The sequence below is a fragment of the Heteronotia binoei genome, chromosome 4, assembly GCF_032191835.1.
Source record: "Heteronotia binoei isolate CCM8104 ecotype False Entrance Well chromosome 4, APGP_CSIRO_Hbin_v1, whole genome shotgun sequence".
Classification (NCBI taxonomy): Eukaryota; Metazoa; Chordata; class Lepidosauria; order Squamata; family Gekkonidae; genus Heteronotia; species Heteronotia binoei.
Window position 1 is genome coordinate 158566226 of NC_083226.1, and position 14370 is coordinate 158580595.

The following is a 14370-nucleotide window of genomic DNA, read 5'->3' on the forward strand; positions in this document are numbered from 1 at the left end:
TTCCTGTTGATCTCTTCTACAGTAGTGTCAAATTCAGCTTCTTGGAATTATTTTCAGGAAAGACATGGGAAAGTAGTTATTAACTTTTAGCTCATGGGTTACTTAAGAAGATCACTTAACAGGTCTAATACAGTGCACCTGGCCTAATACCCCCACATTTAGAGGTACAGCATAGTTTTGTAGAGGCAAATGTTCTATATCTGGCATGGGGGGGAAACTTAAAGCGAAACTGTGGTAGATCATGCTTATGCAAACATTTCCTAGGTTGTCAAGATCTTGAAGCTCGCTAGAGTTAATTAGAAGCAGAACAAGCAATATTCCGTATATTCCAAGTGTCTTGCTTAACTGGGATAGTCCCAGAATTACTTCCTATTAAATTTTTTTCTAAAATTGTTAGTGGTGCTAAGGCGCGGAGGATTCAACAGCTCTCTTCCCCCAGGGTCTGTAGAAACATAATCTCTGAGCAGAGCGTGAATGCATCTAGTGCAGCTGCTCATGCATTCTGTGTCATGCAGTTCACAGCCTGCCATTTCACACAATGGTGAAGTTCAGTTTAAGCCTGTGAGAAGAGGAGTGTTAAAAGTTCTGCAGGTCCTGATTTCTACCTGTAAAATGTGGAAACTGTAAAGGTGTGAGACTGAAGGCTACTTACTGTTGGTTAGGGAACAAACGGACAAGCTAAAGTTCATTGCAAATTTTGGCTGGTTCACAAAGCAGTGTTCATGAATTTTGATGCTGTTCGTGGCAGATTGTTAAGAGCAGAAAAAAACAGCTGAGTGGCGAGGAGCTCCTGGCCATTCAGATGTTTGGTTTAAATGACTGGGAAGCATTTAAACTACTGCTTCCTGCTCCCTGTGAAAAATTGTGGGGAGCAGAAGGGAGGGGTTTAAAAGACTCTGAGCCTGGGGCTGCCTGCCCAGAAAGCCCCTTGAAAGCCCCTTGGTTCAGCTGTTCTCAGTCTAAAGAGCAGAGCCTCTACCCCCACTGCTCAGCTATTTGGGAGACAAACCTCACAAACCCAATTCAGTTTGTTTGCGAGCCATCAGGGTTTGTAATTCAGTTTGTGCTTGCCCCACGAGCTGTGAACCAGACTCCATTTTTGTGGTTCATGCCTATCACTAATGCTGATGCTGGCTTCACCACAGAACAAGCTGTTCCTATTTTCTAACGAGGATGGTCTCCAGTGTGTAGGTTCTTGGCTGAGCCTGCTTGAAGGTACTAGAGCTCCTTAACCTTAAGTTTATTTGCTGGTCTTTACACAGCTTTAAAGATAACTGAGGGCTCTCCTTTTTCCCAGAGAGGACATTTGCATCCTGTGGGGCCATACAGAATAGGGCAGGGCACTGGGTGGGGGGGTTTCAAATAAAAATACATTAGTGAAGTACTTAAGAAGCAAGTGAACAGGCTAAAGGATCTCCTGACTTCATCAGAGCTGACTGTTAATGACTAGAACCCCCCTCCCTGCTTTCTGCAATTGTTTATCAGACAGTAGCTGCCATGCATCTTTCCTTAGGTTCCCAGGCCCAGCTAAGTTGTTCTCTCACATGTCCTTTCCTTCTCTCAATCAATAGAGCAGTTCATAGACAGACATGATTGGACATCTAAAACGGGGAGCAAACCTCTGAGTGCCAGTGCTAAGAGGCCGCCTTGGCCTCCATGCCCTGTTTGTCCTTCCAGGTCAAGTGGCTGGCTACTGTATGAAGCAGGGTGCTGAACTAGATGGACCGCTGCCTTGATATTGCAAGGTTCTGCTTGTGTTCTAGATGTTGCATACTGGGATTGTGTGCAGTGGGGCATGTGTACACATAATGAAAACTCACAGGTGTGTTGTAACATAGTGTGTATTGTGCACACATGAGATCTTCTGCTTTGCACAGTTCCAGGCTTTCCTCTGGAGAGCTTTAGCTTTGCTCTCTAATGTGCATAAAAGGAGTGTCCCTGATGTACAACTACCCACTTATTACCTGTAAATATGTGTTGCAGATCTGGTGCTGGTCTTGCCATAATGGTGCTGCTCTTCTCAAAATGTCAGCTTTCCCCAAAGAACAAGATGACAGTACTTCACAGATGCACAGAATCTTCTTGGAAGGGTCAGTAATAGCTGTTCTGTCCAGTACTTGAGGCAGTCCTTCTCTTGTTCTGTATTTGCATGGCAGCGAACACTTGACTGTTTCATTGTGCTGTTAGGATTAAACTGGATACTGGGAGCTGTGCTTTAAACACATGTACATCTAGCTGATGTGCCAATTAAACTGTTTGCCATGTACAGCTTCTAATGCTTATGCATGATAGATGGACTAAAAAGCAGTAGGCCTAAAAGCACACTAGTAGTTCCCTTCCCCGAAGCAGTAGAAAGATCCCAGTTAGGTATACCTTGGGCATATAATATCTAAATAGGCAATTTAACAGTACTTTCCATGTAGTCTGCTTTAAAAAAACGTAACTTAAAATAGAAGATGATCCAGTCTATTAAAGATTTATCAAAAGCATTGATTGTCTTGAATGTTTCCAGAACTGTTAACAGAGGAAACAGTCACTGCCCAGATGGTTGCTGCTAGTCACAATTCTATTCTGTCTACTGCATAACTTTAAGCTTGGCACTCTAGTCTGTGTAGAATGAAACCTTCTGTTCTGAATTGCCCGTGCAGGGCTTTTTCTTCCCATGTTATACTTACAAAGCCCTGAAAGGGCAACAGTCCCATTTCTAAAAGCTCAGTCTTCAGAATCTTACAGCATTATTGGAATATGCACAGCAGGCACTGCTCTGAGTCCATAGGGCAGTCCTCCTTCCTTTCTGAAAACCCAATAATGGATAGTACTATGGCACTAAACCTTTACTAAAATAACCTAAGGTACCTTCTAACTTAGCATCCCCTTAACTTAAACAAGGTTTGAAAATTCCTGAGATTATTGGTACCGGTATTAACCAGTTAACAATTCAGAATGCTGTTTACGTTTTAGATAGGTGGATTGTAAACTTCATTCCTTCAGTTAAAATGTTACTGATATGCTAATCTTGAATGTTTAATTGTGTGTTCAGCATGTACAAGACAGTTAATAGGCCACCTTATGAAGCCATGAAAATTGATGACTTTTCAAGCAGTCTTCCATCTGTACAAGATATCCAAACTGCATATACTAAATTTAAACAGCTGTTTCTAGTAGGTAAGTGAATACTACTAGGTAGAAGTCTGGTAATTATCTAAGGCGAAGACTCAAATATTTGTTTGGCATACACTATTACCAAAAATAGCTGGAGCAGTTCTAATCTGATCTTATTAGTGTACAGTCTTCGTTGTGCAAAGGGACTGCTTTTAAACGGCTGTGTGACCATACATTTGTGATCTGTGTGAAAACAAAAATGGGCAGTATAACAGTATGCCTTGTTATATTGAGAGCTGTATCTAGAATGTAGTCTCTAGACAGCTGTCCTCAGCTTTCAGTAATATTGAAATGTTCCCCCCCCCCCACCCGCTTTCGTGGTCCTGTTCTGCTCACTTCAGTCTTAATTTAGGATACATGCAGTTGTCACATATTGTGGCTTGATCAGACCCATTAATTGACTTCCGAATTCAGTCCAACAACGCAGGGTTTGTTGGCTGATACCAATCTGGAATTTTAAGCTAAGGTTTGTAGGCAGTTAACCATATTTTGTACTCTAATGTGGTTTGTTAGGAATTAAGCATGATGTCCGTGCTGGGAGGCATACAGGAGGCAAGCATTGGACGTAACAGAGGCATTTCTTACTTGCATCTGGTATACCAATCCAATTGTTGCACAGATGGTAGCTGATCATGATGTAACTGCAGCATTAGTATTTTTCTACATTCCTGCTGGAAGTTAGCTCTTGGTCCTCTAGTTTCCTTTACACCCTTGCCAGTTCTATCATATTGACCATTTGCAGCTATAGTTTATATTTGGGTAGCAGATGCACAGATGTATACTTGCAGGCATCATTTGTGTCTTTGAAATATATTTTTCCTTCTTGACGCCATAGCTCTGTATTGAAGCAACTCTCCCAAGGTGACTTCCAGCAGTCAAACTGAAGTACAGTTTCTTTTTTTTCTAAACAGATAATAGTTCAGACTTCTGGGATACTGATGTGAAATGGTTTTCATTACTGGAAAGTACAAATTGGCAAGAAATCATAAGGTTGGTTAAGACTACTTTTTCCTCAAAGCATCCACCATAAGTAAGCCGGTTAGTCTGGCACTGTATTGTGAATGGTATGGGTACAAATCTTACTGCCACGCCTCGGATTCAGCGGGAGCTCACAGGAGGACAGCTCCTGAACCTTTCTGAGAGTTCCACCTCCTCCTTCCCACCTTGTCCATTGAATAGTAGGTGCAGCTGCATAACAATCCCTGGATGAGTTCCACCACCTATTTTTCTACAGAACGACCCCTGCGTACTGCCAGCGCTAATCTTAAAAATGTTAGCTCTGAGTTATCCATATCTGTGTGTAGACCTTGGCTCCATTTCCTTTGCAACATAATTAAATTAATTGCAGCGACTTACGTTGGTCTTTTTTCTCATAGACGGTATCTGAGAAAAGCAATAGAGGTTATTGACTTTCTGGAAGCACAGAATATAAATGTTCTCCTTGTAGGTAAGAATGATGTACACCTTGACTGCTTTTTCTGTATACTTTCCACTGCAGTTCTTAATATCCAGAGTGGAAAGATTCATGCGCTCCATGCTATTTTGAATAATATTGAATTTTTAAAAAGATAGCTGTGCTGCATTTAAAGTTTTTTTTCCTGGTTGACATCTGACACATGGCCTCAGTCCCAAAGCGGATAATTTACATGATTTCTCACCAAAATAAATGCTGCATGAAAGCCTAGGGCCTGAATAGTGTCCAAGTTAACATCAAGAGCCAACAGTTTCTCAAAGACAGTCTTAAGCTACATTGATCTATAAGAGTCTTCTTTCAGGAGTGCCAGATAGCCCTTGCCTCAGGTTGGCCCAGTTCTGAACAGAGAGCCACACTGGACACACAGAGAGGGATGTTTAAATAATTTTCTCAGAAAATGTAAAAGAAGATGGTCAGTGTTTTCATTTACCAAGACAGTCCTTATGGCTACTCCGTAACAGATAATAGGAGTGATGTTTAGAGTAAAGGCTTGAACAGCACTTGGAGTATGGTTCCCACCTTTGCTTGGAGTTGGCTGGCTGAGTGAATTATTAATGAACACAGAATAAAGATTTGAACAGCACCTGGAACATAGTTTCCACCTCCAGGGCTTTTTTTGTAGCAGGAGCTCCTTTGCAAATTAGGCTAATCCTTCAAGAAGAAGAAGATGAAGATATTGGATTTATATCCCGCCCTCCACTCCAAAGAGTCTCAGAGCGGCTCACAATCTCCTTTACCTTCCTCCCCCACAACAGACACCCTGTGAGGTGGGTGGGGCTGGAGAGGGCTCTCCCAGCAGCTGCCCTTTCAAGGACAACCTCTGCCAGAGCTATGGCTGACCCAAGGCCATTCCAGCAGGTGCAAGTGGAGGAGTGGGGAATCAAATCCGGTTCTCCCAGATAAGAGTCCGCACACTTAACCACTACACCAAACTGGGCTCTTAGTAGAGGGTCTATTGTAAACTCTTGGAAGAATGGCTGCTTCAGGGGTGTGTGGCCTAATGGGCAAAGGAGCTCCTGCTACAAAAATAGCCCTGCCCACCTCCATTTTGAATAGAAGTTTAATATGCTGTTGGCACAGATTTTTGCTTTAGAAGATATATTTAAAGACACTGAAAGTTTTAGTCTGTTTTTAAAGTTGTTAATCTGTAGCACTGGTCAAGCATGTGTGTGTGAACCAATTTTTAGCACAAAGGCTACTGGATTTTTTGAGACTCTTACTAAAACAGATGAAACTTGAATGCTTAACCTTGGTTGTATTATACCCTTAAACATGCATAAAATAGCTGTATAGTGTGCTTGTACACAAATGTGCCCTATAGTTAAAGGTCTTCTGATGGGGTCCCTGAACAGTCTGCTCAAATGATAGGAGGGGGATCGGCTTGTTTGCTTGGCATGATTCACAGCCCACTTGTTTAGCGTTTCTTCCTTTATAGTTCTCCTTGCCCAGTATGGCAGTTGCTATTCAGTAGGCATGCATGTGCTTAATTTCTTCAGTTTGCATAGTCTGCAAAGTCTGCAAGCTGCAAAGTCTGAAGTTCCTTATGAAACGTGGACTCTCAAGGGAAATCTACAATAATGCATGCACTGATCAGAATGAGATTCTGGAGGAAAACTATGAGCAAGTTTTGCAAGATAATGATCATTATGTCAGTGTATGTGCAGGCAACAGACCACTGCTGACAGCAAAGGATCTAATTGACATTAGATGATCTGGCTGACAGGGGCATCTGGAACACGGCCAGATTGCATCATCCAGAGTGATGTGACCATGACTCAGCACTAAACCTGATTGGTCGCTTACCTAGAGGACTTGTATAAATGTACAGTAGTACTCTGCTACTTGTTGGAGGTTGGATGGTGAATTGTGTGCGGAGCATTTTGCTAGTCTGTATTATAGTTGTAAATAAATGTATATAGCTAGTCTAATTGCAGCTGTGTACAAGACTTGATTCCTTTGCGTCTTCAGAAACCTCTCTCACTAAACGCGGAAGACCAACACATTAGTAGTCCTCCTTTGCCTGGAGTTGGCTGGCTGAGTGAATTATTAATGAATACAGAAATAAAAACATTAAAAGCAACACTAGGTTTGATTAAACACATATTGGCAATCTAAATTTTTAAATTTTGATAGCCGCAAAAGCACAGCCGTAAATTTTATTTTTGCTTATGAAACTTTTTCCTGGCAATAAACAGAGGAAGCTCTCGATGAATTTGAGCTTGGGGCAACTTATTTTACTTGACACGTGGAACAAAGAGATGCATTCTGGACCAGTTTCAAGCCCTAATTTAGGAATCCTAGTTAGTATTAACTGTGGTTAGCGTCGGTATGCATAAGAATGTCATGCCTGCTGCCAAGACAGGAGGGAGGAATGAGGCATGGGGAAGAAATGCATAATCCCTCAGCCACCTTGCAATCTCAGTTGTAATTAAAGAGATTTGTTGAGTATTGCATCTGTGCTAGAACTCTCTACTTGGCTCACAACTTTTTATTTAAATTAAAATACTCTTAATCTAACGAAGCTGTGTTATGATGTAGTAGGATAAGCGAGTTCTTACATTTTAGGCATTTGTTCGTTATAATTAAAGAGGCATATAAGCCATCTTTCTTATGGACTTTAACTATGCCAGATTGCTTGAGAGAGTTGGGTTTTTTCTCCCCCTTGGTTTTAAGAGCAGTCTACTTTGTGATTAAATTTCTTGAAACTGCTCTCCACCTCCTGAGCCAACTGTCCTGTCAACTTCTGCACCTTTCAGTCAGACCCTTCCACAAAAGGCCCTGTCCTTGTAGCATTTTATTTTGAGAATTTTTGTGTATTAGGAACAAGAAAGAAAAGGGGTGCTGCTGCTTTGACAACTTGTTTAGACAGTGCTCCCTGCTACAGTTTAATCTACCACTGTGGTTGATTCTCTCCCCCCCCCTCCCCCGAAGAAAAGTTGGAATCTGAGAGAGCAACTGCTTTACTGCTTGTTCCTCTCATCTACCTTGCTTTCTTTGGGAGACCTCGCCTCAAGTTGAGGGAAGGGACTATGTAAGCAAGATGAAATGAATCATCTGTTTAGGTAACTACTTGTTGCACTGGCTAGAAACTGGGTTTAAAAATAGGATAATCCTATATATAGATCTGTACATTTCCTTGGTCAGACTTCTGCATGGCTCCCAGGCTCTGCAAGTGGAGGTACTTTTAGCACATTCTCTTGCTTTAGCTGGACACCTGCATCTTCCCTCTCTTCTTCCTTTTCAGTGAAAACCCTGTCTTCTGCTGCCCCACTTTCTCCTTCACCTGTGAGTAGAGTACTGCTTGCAAGCCTAAAGGGTTAGAGATTAGTATGATTTGTCTGAGGTTTGCCATTCAAGTAAGCCCAGCATTGGCACAACATAGATGACTTGGCCTGGTTTTGTAATGTTTTGAAGTGGTTTCTCTTTGGTTATTGGCATGCTGCCCTAGGAATTCACAATGGCTACTCTCGCTTCGTACATTGTGTATGGACTTGCATTCTTACCACACTGTGTTTCTATAGCACACCAGGTTGTTCCCCTTGTACTTGAAGTTCTGTTGCTTTTGGTGGAGCTTGTGTGGTATACAGTCCCCTTGTGTCTTCCTTGCTTATTGTGAAATACTAACTCTTCATGCAGTGTTGGTGTGTTGGCCTTGGCTTATATAGCAGTAGGAACGCATATATTGATTTGCAAGCAAATAATTTATACAGTATTTCCTAACTTTATAGCAAATCACAGTAAACTAGTTGAGTGCACTTAGGCATTGCTAACTAATCTGTTTGCTTGTGACAAGAACAAACTCCCATGTCATCACAAAGCAAAAAGTCCTCGTATTTTTGTCTCACCCTTTGTCCCAGGAGTTACAAATGCCTGCATGGTTCTCCTTTCCTTTTTTATCTTAGCAACAACTAAGCAAGGTACATTATGCTGAGACAGAATGGCTGCCCCCATGGTCAGCCTATATATGTAATCATGACAAGGAGTCGATTAACCCCTGCGGGGGCGGGTGGTCTTCATGCCTAGTGTAACACTTCAACTGTTGTGTCTCAAACTACAATTTGATGCTTGAGCCAAGTACTAACTCATTAGCATTCCTTAGGAATGCAATTTAAGAAGCTCAGTTCAGGTGCTGCAGTAATGAATGGCAATCTGAGGAGTTGCAGTGCTGCACCCAATGGGAATAAAGGCATGTGATTATCTGAATTTTGCACAGAGCCAAAATACTACATCTTAATGGTTTGGCTACTCTTTGATCAATGCCTATTCTCTGAAAGGACACAATCAAAAATGTAGGCTTGTGGGTAGCCAGTCTTGAAAGACAGTGTAATGAAATAGCCCAGGCCTGGTAGCTCTCCAGATGTTTTTTGCCTACAACTCCCATTAGCCCCAGCCAGCATGGCCAATGGCTGGGGCTGATGGGAGTTGTAAGCAAAAAAACATCTGGAGAGCTACCGTTGGCCACCCCTGAATAATAGCTAATCCTTCATTTCTGAATTAGCATTAATTACTGTACTAACATCAAAGGGAATAAATGGCTCGTGTTTGACGGTGGTACTGTTAACACTTATTGAACTTACTGCTTTGTGTAATGATTGTTCAACATTAAGTGTCCGTGAAGCTTCCTAATGTCTCCCAAGGATTTGACACTCGATCCTATTTAATTCTCCACAGAGGAGAATGCTTCGGACTTGTGCTGTGTGGTCGCCAGTCTGGTTCAAATTATGATGGATTCATATTGCAGAACAAAGCTAGGATTTCAGAGCCTCATTCAGAAAGAATGGATAATGGGAGGGCATGCTTTTTTGAATCGATGCAACCATCTGCGGCAGACTGAAAGAGAAGAGGTATTACTGTTCCATAGATCTTCTGTTTGTTACTGGTAGAGGTGTAAGGTTTCCAGAAAGTCTGAAGTGGTGGGGGAACAGTGCCTTCCCCCGGTTAGTTTCTCTCCTCCCCGCCCTTTAATAAAAACGGGAAACTGAGGAATAATTGAGATATATACAATACTTGTGTCCTACTAAATATAAACCAATTTTACTGCTATTAACATAAAAATGCATCATTTATAATTAGCATATGCAATTGGATTTATAGTTATAAATGCCTTAGTTTTGGACAGTCAAAATTCCAAATATACCCAATGTTTGAGAGAAAACTGCAAGTTGATGGAGCCTATGCTATCTTAGCACATGTACCTTAATCTTTGCTGTCTTGCTAGACAGAGCTAAGCTCTCAGTGAAGCTTTCAATTTTCCTCTAAAGTTTTGGGGCTGTTTATGCCCCACCACCTTCTGATCTCTCACCGCCCCCGTCTCCTGCAGGTTGGGCAATAAGCTACGTTTTACCCCAGTCTGTGAGGTAAATGTTAACAGTGGTTTTAGGGAGAGGTAAAAAGGTCACCCACATCAGGTCAAAACTACAACAGAAGGTATGCAGCTATTGAGAAGCAGTGAAAGCCCTGCATGCACCTTTCATGAAGCTCAGGTGTCCCAGGGGCACTGTCTATGTCTATAGCATGCCCACCTTGTCTTTGAAAGCATTTCAGTCATTCTAAGAAGAAATATTTCATAGATTTTTTTTTAAGAACTCCCCCAAATTTCCAGATTTTTTTTTTGTGGAGGGAAATTGGAAAAGAGCCTTGAGAAAAAACAAGAAAAAAGTTTTCTGAGTTTGAGGGGTTTTCTTTTGAGCCTTTACATCTCTATCACTGATGTTAGACAAAAGTACTGGAGGGGGTATGGGAAGCTGAGGTATAAAAGCATTTGTGTGTATGCTGTTCAGCTGTGATTTATTTGTTGGCTGGTGTGTTTGAGTAATGAAGTCAGGACAGAAGGTAAACTGGAGAGGTGGTAGTCTTTGCCAAGCCCCAAGGAGTATCTTTTAAAGAAATATTCTGCTTTTTAAAATTAGAGGAGTAGAGAAGCCCTTGCTGCAGCACTTTGCCCTTGATATGTCCTTTACTTGCTGCACAGCAGTACCAGCTAACAGGGAGGAGTTTGGGCCAGTGTTCCCTCTAAGCTGAGTTAGTGTGAGCTAGCTCAGTTTTTTAGCCTCCAGCTCACACATTTTGCTATTAACATAGCTCAAGAAAATGGCCCCAGAGCAAGCTAATTTATGTCAGTAACTCACAAAGTAGAATTTTTGCTCACAAGACTCCAGAGCTTAGAGGGAGTATTGGTTAGGGCCTGCCCTAATCTTTCATCATGCCAGATCTTTGCAGTGTCCCTTTGCAGGGATCCGATCTCAGTGTGAAATGTGCGCACAGAGGTGTGCCAAATCCTCTTCATAAGAAAAAGCAGAACTGTACATTTTTTTTAACTGATAGCTTGGAACGTGGCATTGATCCGGAAGGCATTTGATGGTCCATCCTTGCTCTTAGACTCTTCACCACTGGTAACAGAATGGAGCAGTGAAACACTAATTCATGGTCATAGCTGGTACCCTTATACTCATTTACTCATTGGTGAACTGGAAATTTCATATAAATGGATTTTTTGAAAAAGAAATATAGCAGTTGAGCAAGTGCTTGAGTAATGTAACGGACTTCAGGAGAAAAAGTAAACTGGAGAGGTTTACCTCTTACTGGAGAGGTAAACTTTAGCAAACGAGTCCGTTTTTAGGGGAGCAGTTAATAATTGGCAACAAATTAAACATTTGTGGACGTCAATGCTGTTGCTTAAGTGACTTCTTTTATCTTTTAGGCCCCCGTTTTCTTGCTCTTCTTGGATTGTGTCTGGCAGCTGGTTCAGCAGTATCCCCCAGCATTTGAGTTCACAGAGACTTACTTAACTGTCTTGTCGGATTGCTTGTACATACCTATATTCAGCACTTTCTTCTTCAATTGTCAACATCAGAAAGATACCGCTGTGGTAAGATGGAATGTTTTGGACTGTAGGGCATTGCAGAAGCTTCTTGGGTGCTGTTGAAGGGGTCATTAAACCAAAGGCAATTCCAACGTAAGTGCCAATAAAAAGCTTAACTGAAACTCACATGCAAGAAGTTAATATGCAAGTTTGCTTGCTTTTGTACTTCCTCATGGCTACTGTTGACGCAGTTGTGCAGGACAGACTCCTTGTCCCAGTTAGCTGTTTTAGACTTCATCAGGCGTTGCCTGTATGTTTTTTCTACGCTTGAAGCCATAAAGTCTCAGGAATTCACTGTTCTGTCAGCTTCCTTTACAAAAAAAGTTCAGCGTCAAATCCTGCACTTATGCAGAATTGTGTATTGCACACAGATTGTACTATAGTTTGCAGCCTTCTCTTACCCAGACTCCCTGAGCTTTCTAGGAAGTTGGCAGCTGCCATCTGTCCAAAGCAGGGGTGGCCAAACTTGCTTAATGTAAGAGCCATATAGAAGAAATATCAAATGTTTGAGAGTCACAAGAGATGAACGTCAGATGTTGGAAGGAAGGAAAATAGATCGGGGAGGAAGGAAGAAGCAGAAACAAGGCAACTTTAACTTTTAAATGCATTCTCCAAGCCACCAACCAACATGGTGGTGAGAGCTTCAAGAGCCACATAATATGTGTGAAAAAGCCACATGTGGCTCCTGAGCCACAGTTTGGCCATCCTTGGTCCAAAGCCTTCAAAAGCAACTGGCTGTTCTTGCGAAGATCAGAGTAGTTTTTCTTCAGACTGTACTGTACAACATAGGCTACTTGCTGGTATGCCAAGGCCCTTTTTTTTTTGGCCCAGTCCTTGGGAAAGCTATCACTTGCCAGTTGGTGATGGCTGTAACTTTAGCTGCTGAATAAAAGCATTTAGATCCTGCCTTTCTTACTCAAGATTGGGACTCCTAGGATGAGTTTCAATGTTTTTAAAAATCATCAAGGAAGTTTCAGAAGTGGTATGAATCTGTGGAAATGCTACACTCTAGTAAGCTTCTAGAGAAACACTGCATTGTTAAACAAAATGCTGTGATATTCTTGGCCTTTGGCTTAATGGCAGATCCTTAGCATCTTTTTTCTGTACTTTAGTAAGGGAGACCCTGGCCAAGTTCTCTCTGGGTCCCAGACTAATCTTCCTCACAGGATGGCTGAGGATAAAATTGAGAAGAACCATGCATGCTGTCCTAAGAAGGATAAAAATGTTGGATCTCGAGGATTTTCTAGACAACCTTAATCTCCTTAAATACGGAGAGTTATTTGCTGTAAAAGAGCTAGTGTGAAATCCAGCATTTCTGGCCTGTCTAATCCTGAACTATTTCTCCCTCACAGACTTGTGGAAGCTATGATGCAGAAATTGGTCCTCTTAGCTTCCTTTCTGTTTGGGATTGGCCTGTGCAGTTTGAATCTGAAGCCCTGGCTTTGCTTAATAACCCCCTTTATGCAGAAAAACCAAAATTAGATAAAAACCAGAGGAAAACCACAAGATTCAAGGTAAGGCATTCACTTTTTCTAAGCTGCTGTTCCTAGATGTAGATCACCAAAACCACTGTCAGTGGAGCTGACAAGTGCATATTGCCCAGTTAAATGTGTGGGTTCAAGACAGACTGAAGTGTTTAATGTGCTGATTAAAATTAACAATATTTCTGCATGTACATTTAAATCCAACCTTGTGTGTTCCTATTGACTCCTGCACAGGAGGGTGGTGTAGCAAAATTAGGCCTTATTCAGGCAAGTGATAATGATGTAATTTTTCATGTTGGACTAGGACCTTCACTAAGTGTCTTTTGGCCAATCACTGACTATCAGCTTAAACTTCCTCATAGGCATGCTGAAGATAAAACTGAGAAGGATACTGCCTTGAGTTACTTAGAAGCAGCATGGAACAGAACCAAAGAACAAAAGCACTGTGAAAGTCAATGCATTCCACATCACTTGCACAGGGTGGATATTCCATTTGAATGCTTGCTACCCTAAGTCAGTTAGATGTATCTAGTTCCTTTGTTATGTAAAATAGGTACTGATGTTCAAGTTGTGAATTTGTGTCCCATTTTAATCTCATGGGGTAATTTTGAACAAGCATCATCAATGTGTTTGTGCACAAATAATTTCTATATAAACTGGCACTTCTAGTAGGTTGTACTGTTAACTGGTAGAATATGCTGTTAAAAACAACTTGTTACCATGATAAGTTTACCATTTTTTGGAAAATATGCTTTCAGCAAGACGTGGAATAGATAGTTCTTAACCTGGCTTACCAGTACTCCAACAAAGATACCTTTTGAAGCACAGCAGGTACTGGTTAATTGCCTGAATAATAAGAATTTACATTGTCATATATGCTTTAGTTGATTGCACAAGTAATTACCACATCTAGTCATGGAAGTTTATTTAAAATGGCAAGTAAGTTTTTCTAGTTGGTTTGTGGGGAGGGATGTTGGCTTCTTGACACTTCATAGTCTTGTTGGTTAAAGAATTGTTGACATCTGCCTCCGTTCCTGAGGACTGGAAGGTAGCAAACGTCACCCACATCTTTAAAAAGGGTTCCAGAGGAGATCCGGGTAACTACAGGCCGGTCAGTCTGACTTCAATGCTGGGAAAGTTGGTAGAAACCATTATCAAGGACAGAATGAGTAGGCACATTGATGAACACGAGTTATTGAGGAAGACTCAGCATGGGTTCTGTAAGGGAAGATCTTGCCTCACTAACCTGTTACATTTCTTTGAGGGGGTGAACAAACATGTGGACAAAGGAGACCCGATAGATATTGTTTACCTTGACTTCCAGAAAGCTTTTGATAAAGTTCCTCATCAAAGGCTCCTTAGTAAGCTCAAGAGTCATGGAGTAAAAG

The 14370-nt window shown here is 41.5% G+C and overlaps 1 protein-coding gene across 1 annotated transcript in view; it reads left to right on the top strand.

Moving 5' to 3' along the window:
- Positions 1 to 14370, top strand: part of MTMR12 (myotubularin related protein 12) — a 43382-nt gene that overhangs the window by 24749 nt on the left and 4263 nt on the right. Inside the window, exons 9-15 of the mRNA XM_060236111.1 lie at positions 1984 to 2090; positions 3041 to 3165; positions 4074 to 4152; positions 4539 to 4609; positions 9308 to 9480; positions 11337 to 11504; positions 12851 to 13012. Coding sequence (XP_060092094.1) covers positions 1984 to 2090; positions 3041 to 3165; positions 4074 to 4152; positions 4539 to 4609; positions 9308 to 9480; positions 11337 to 11504; positions 12851 to 13012 — 885 coding nt within the window. The remainder of the gene's footprint in view (positions 1 to 1983; positions 2091 to 3040; positions 3166 to 4073; positions 4153 to 4538; positions 4610 to 9307; positions 9481 to 11336; positions 11505 to 12850; positions 13013 to 14370) is intronic.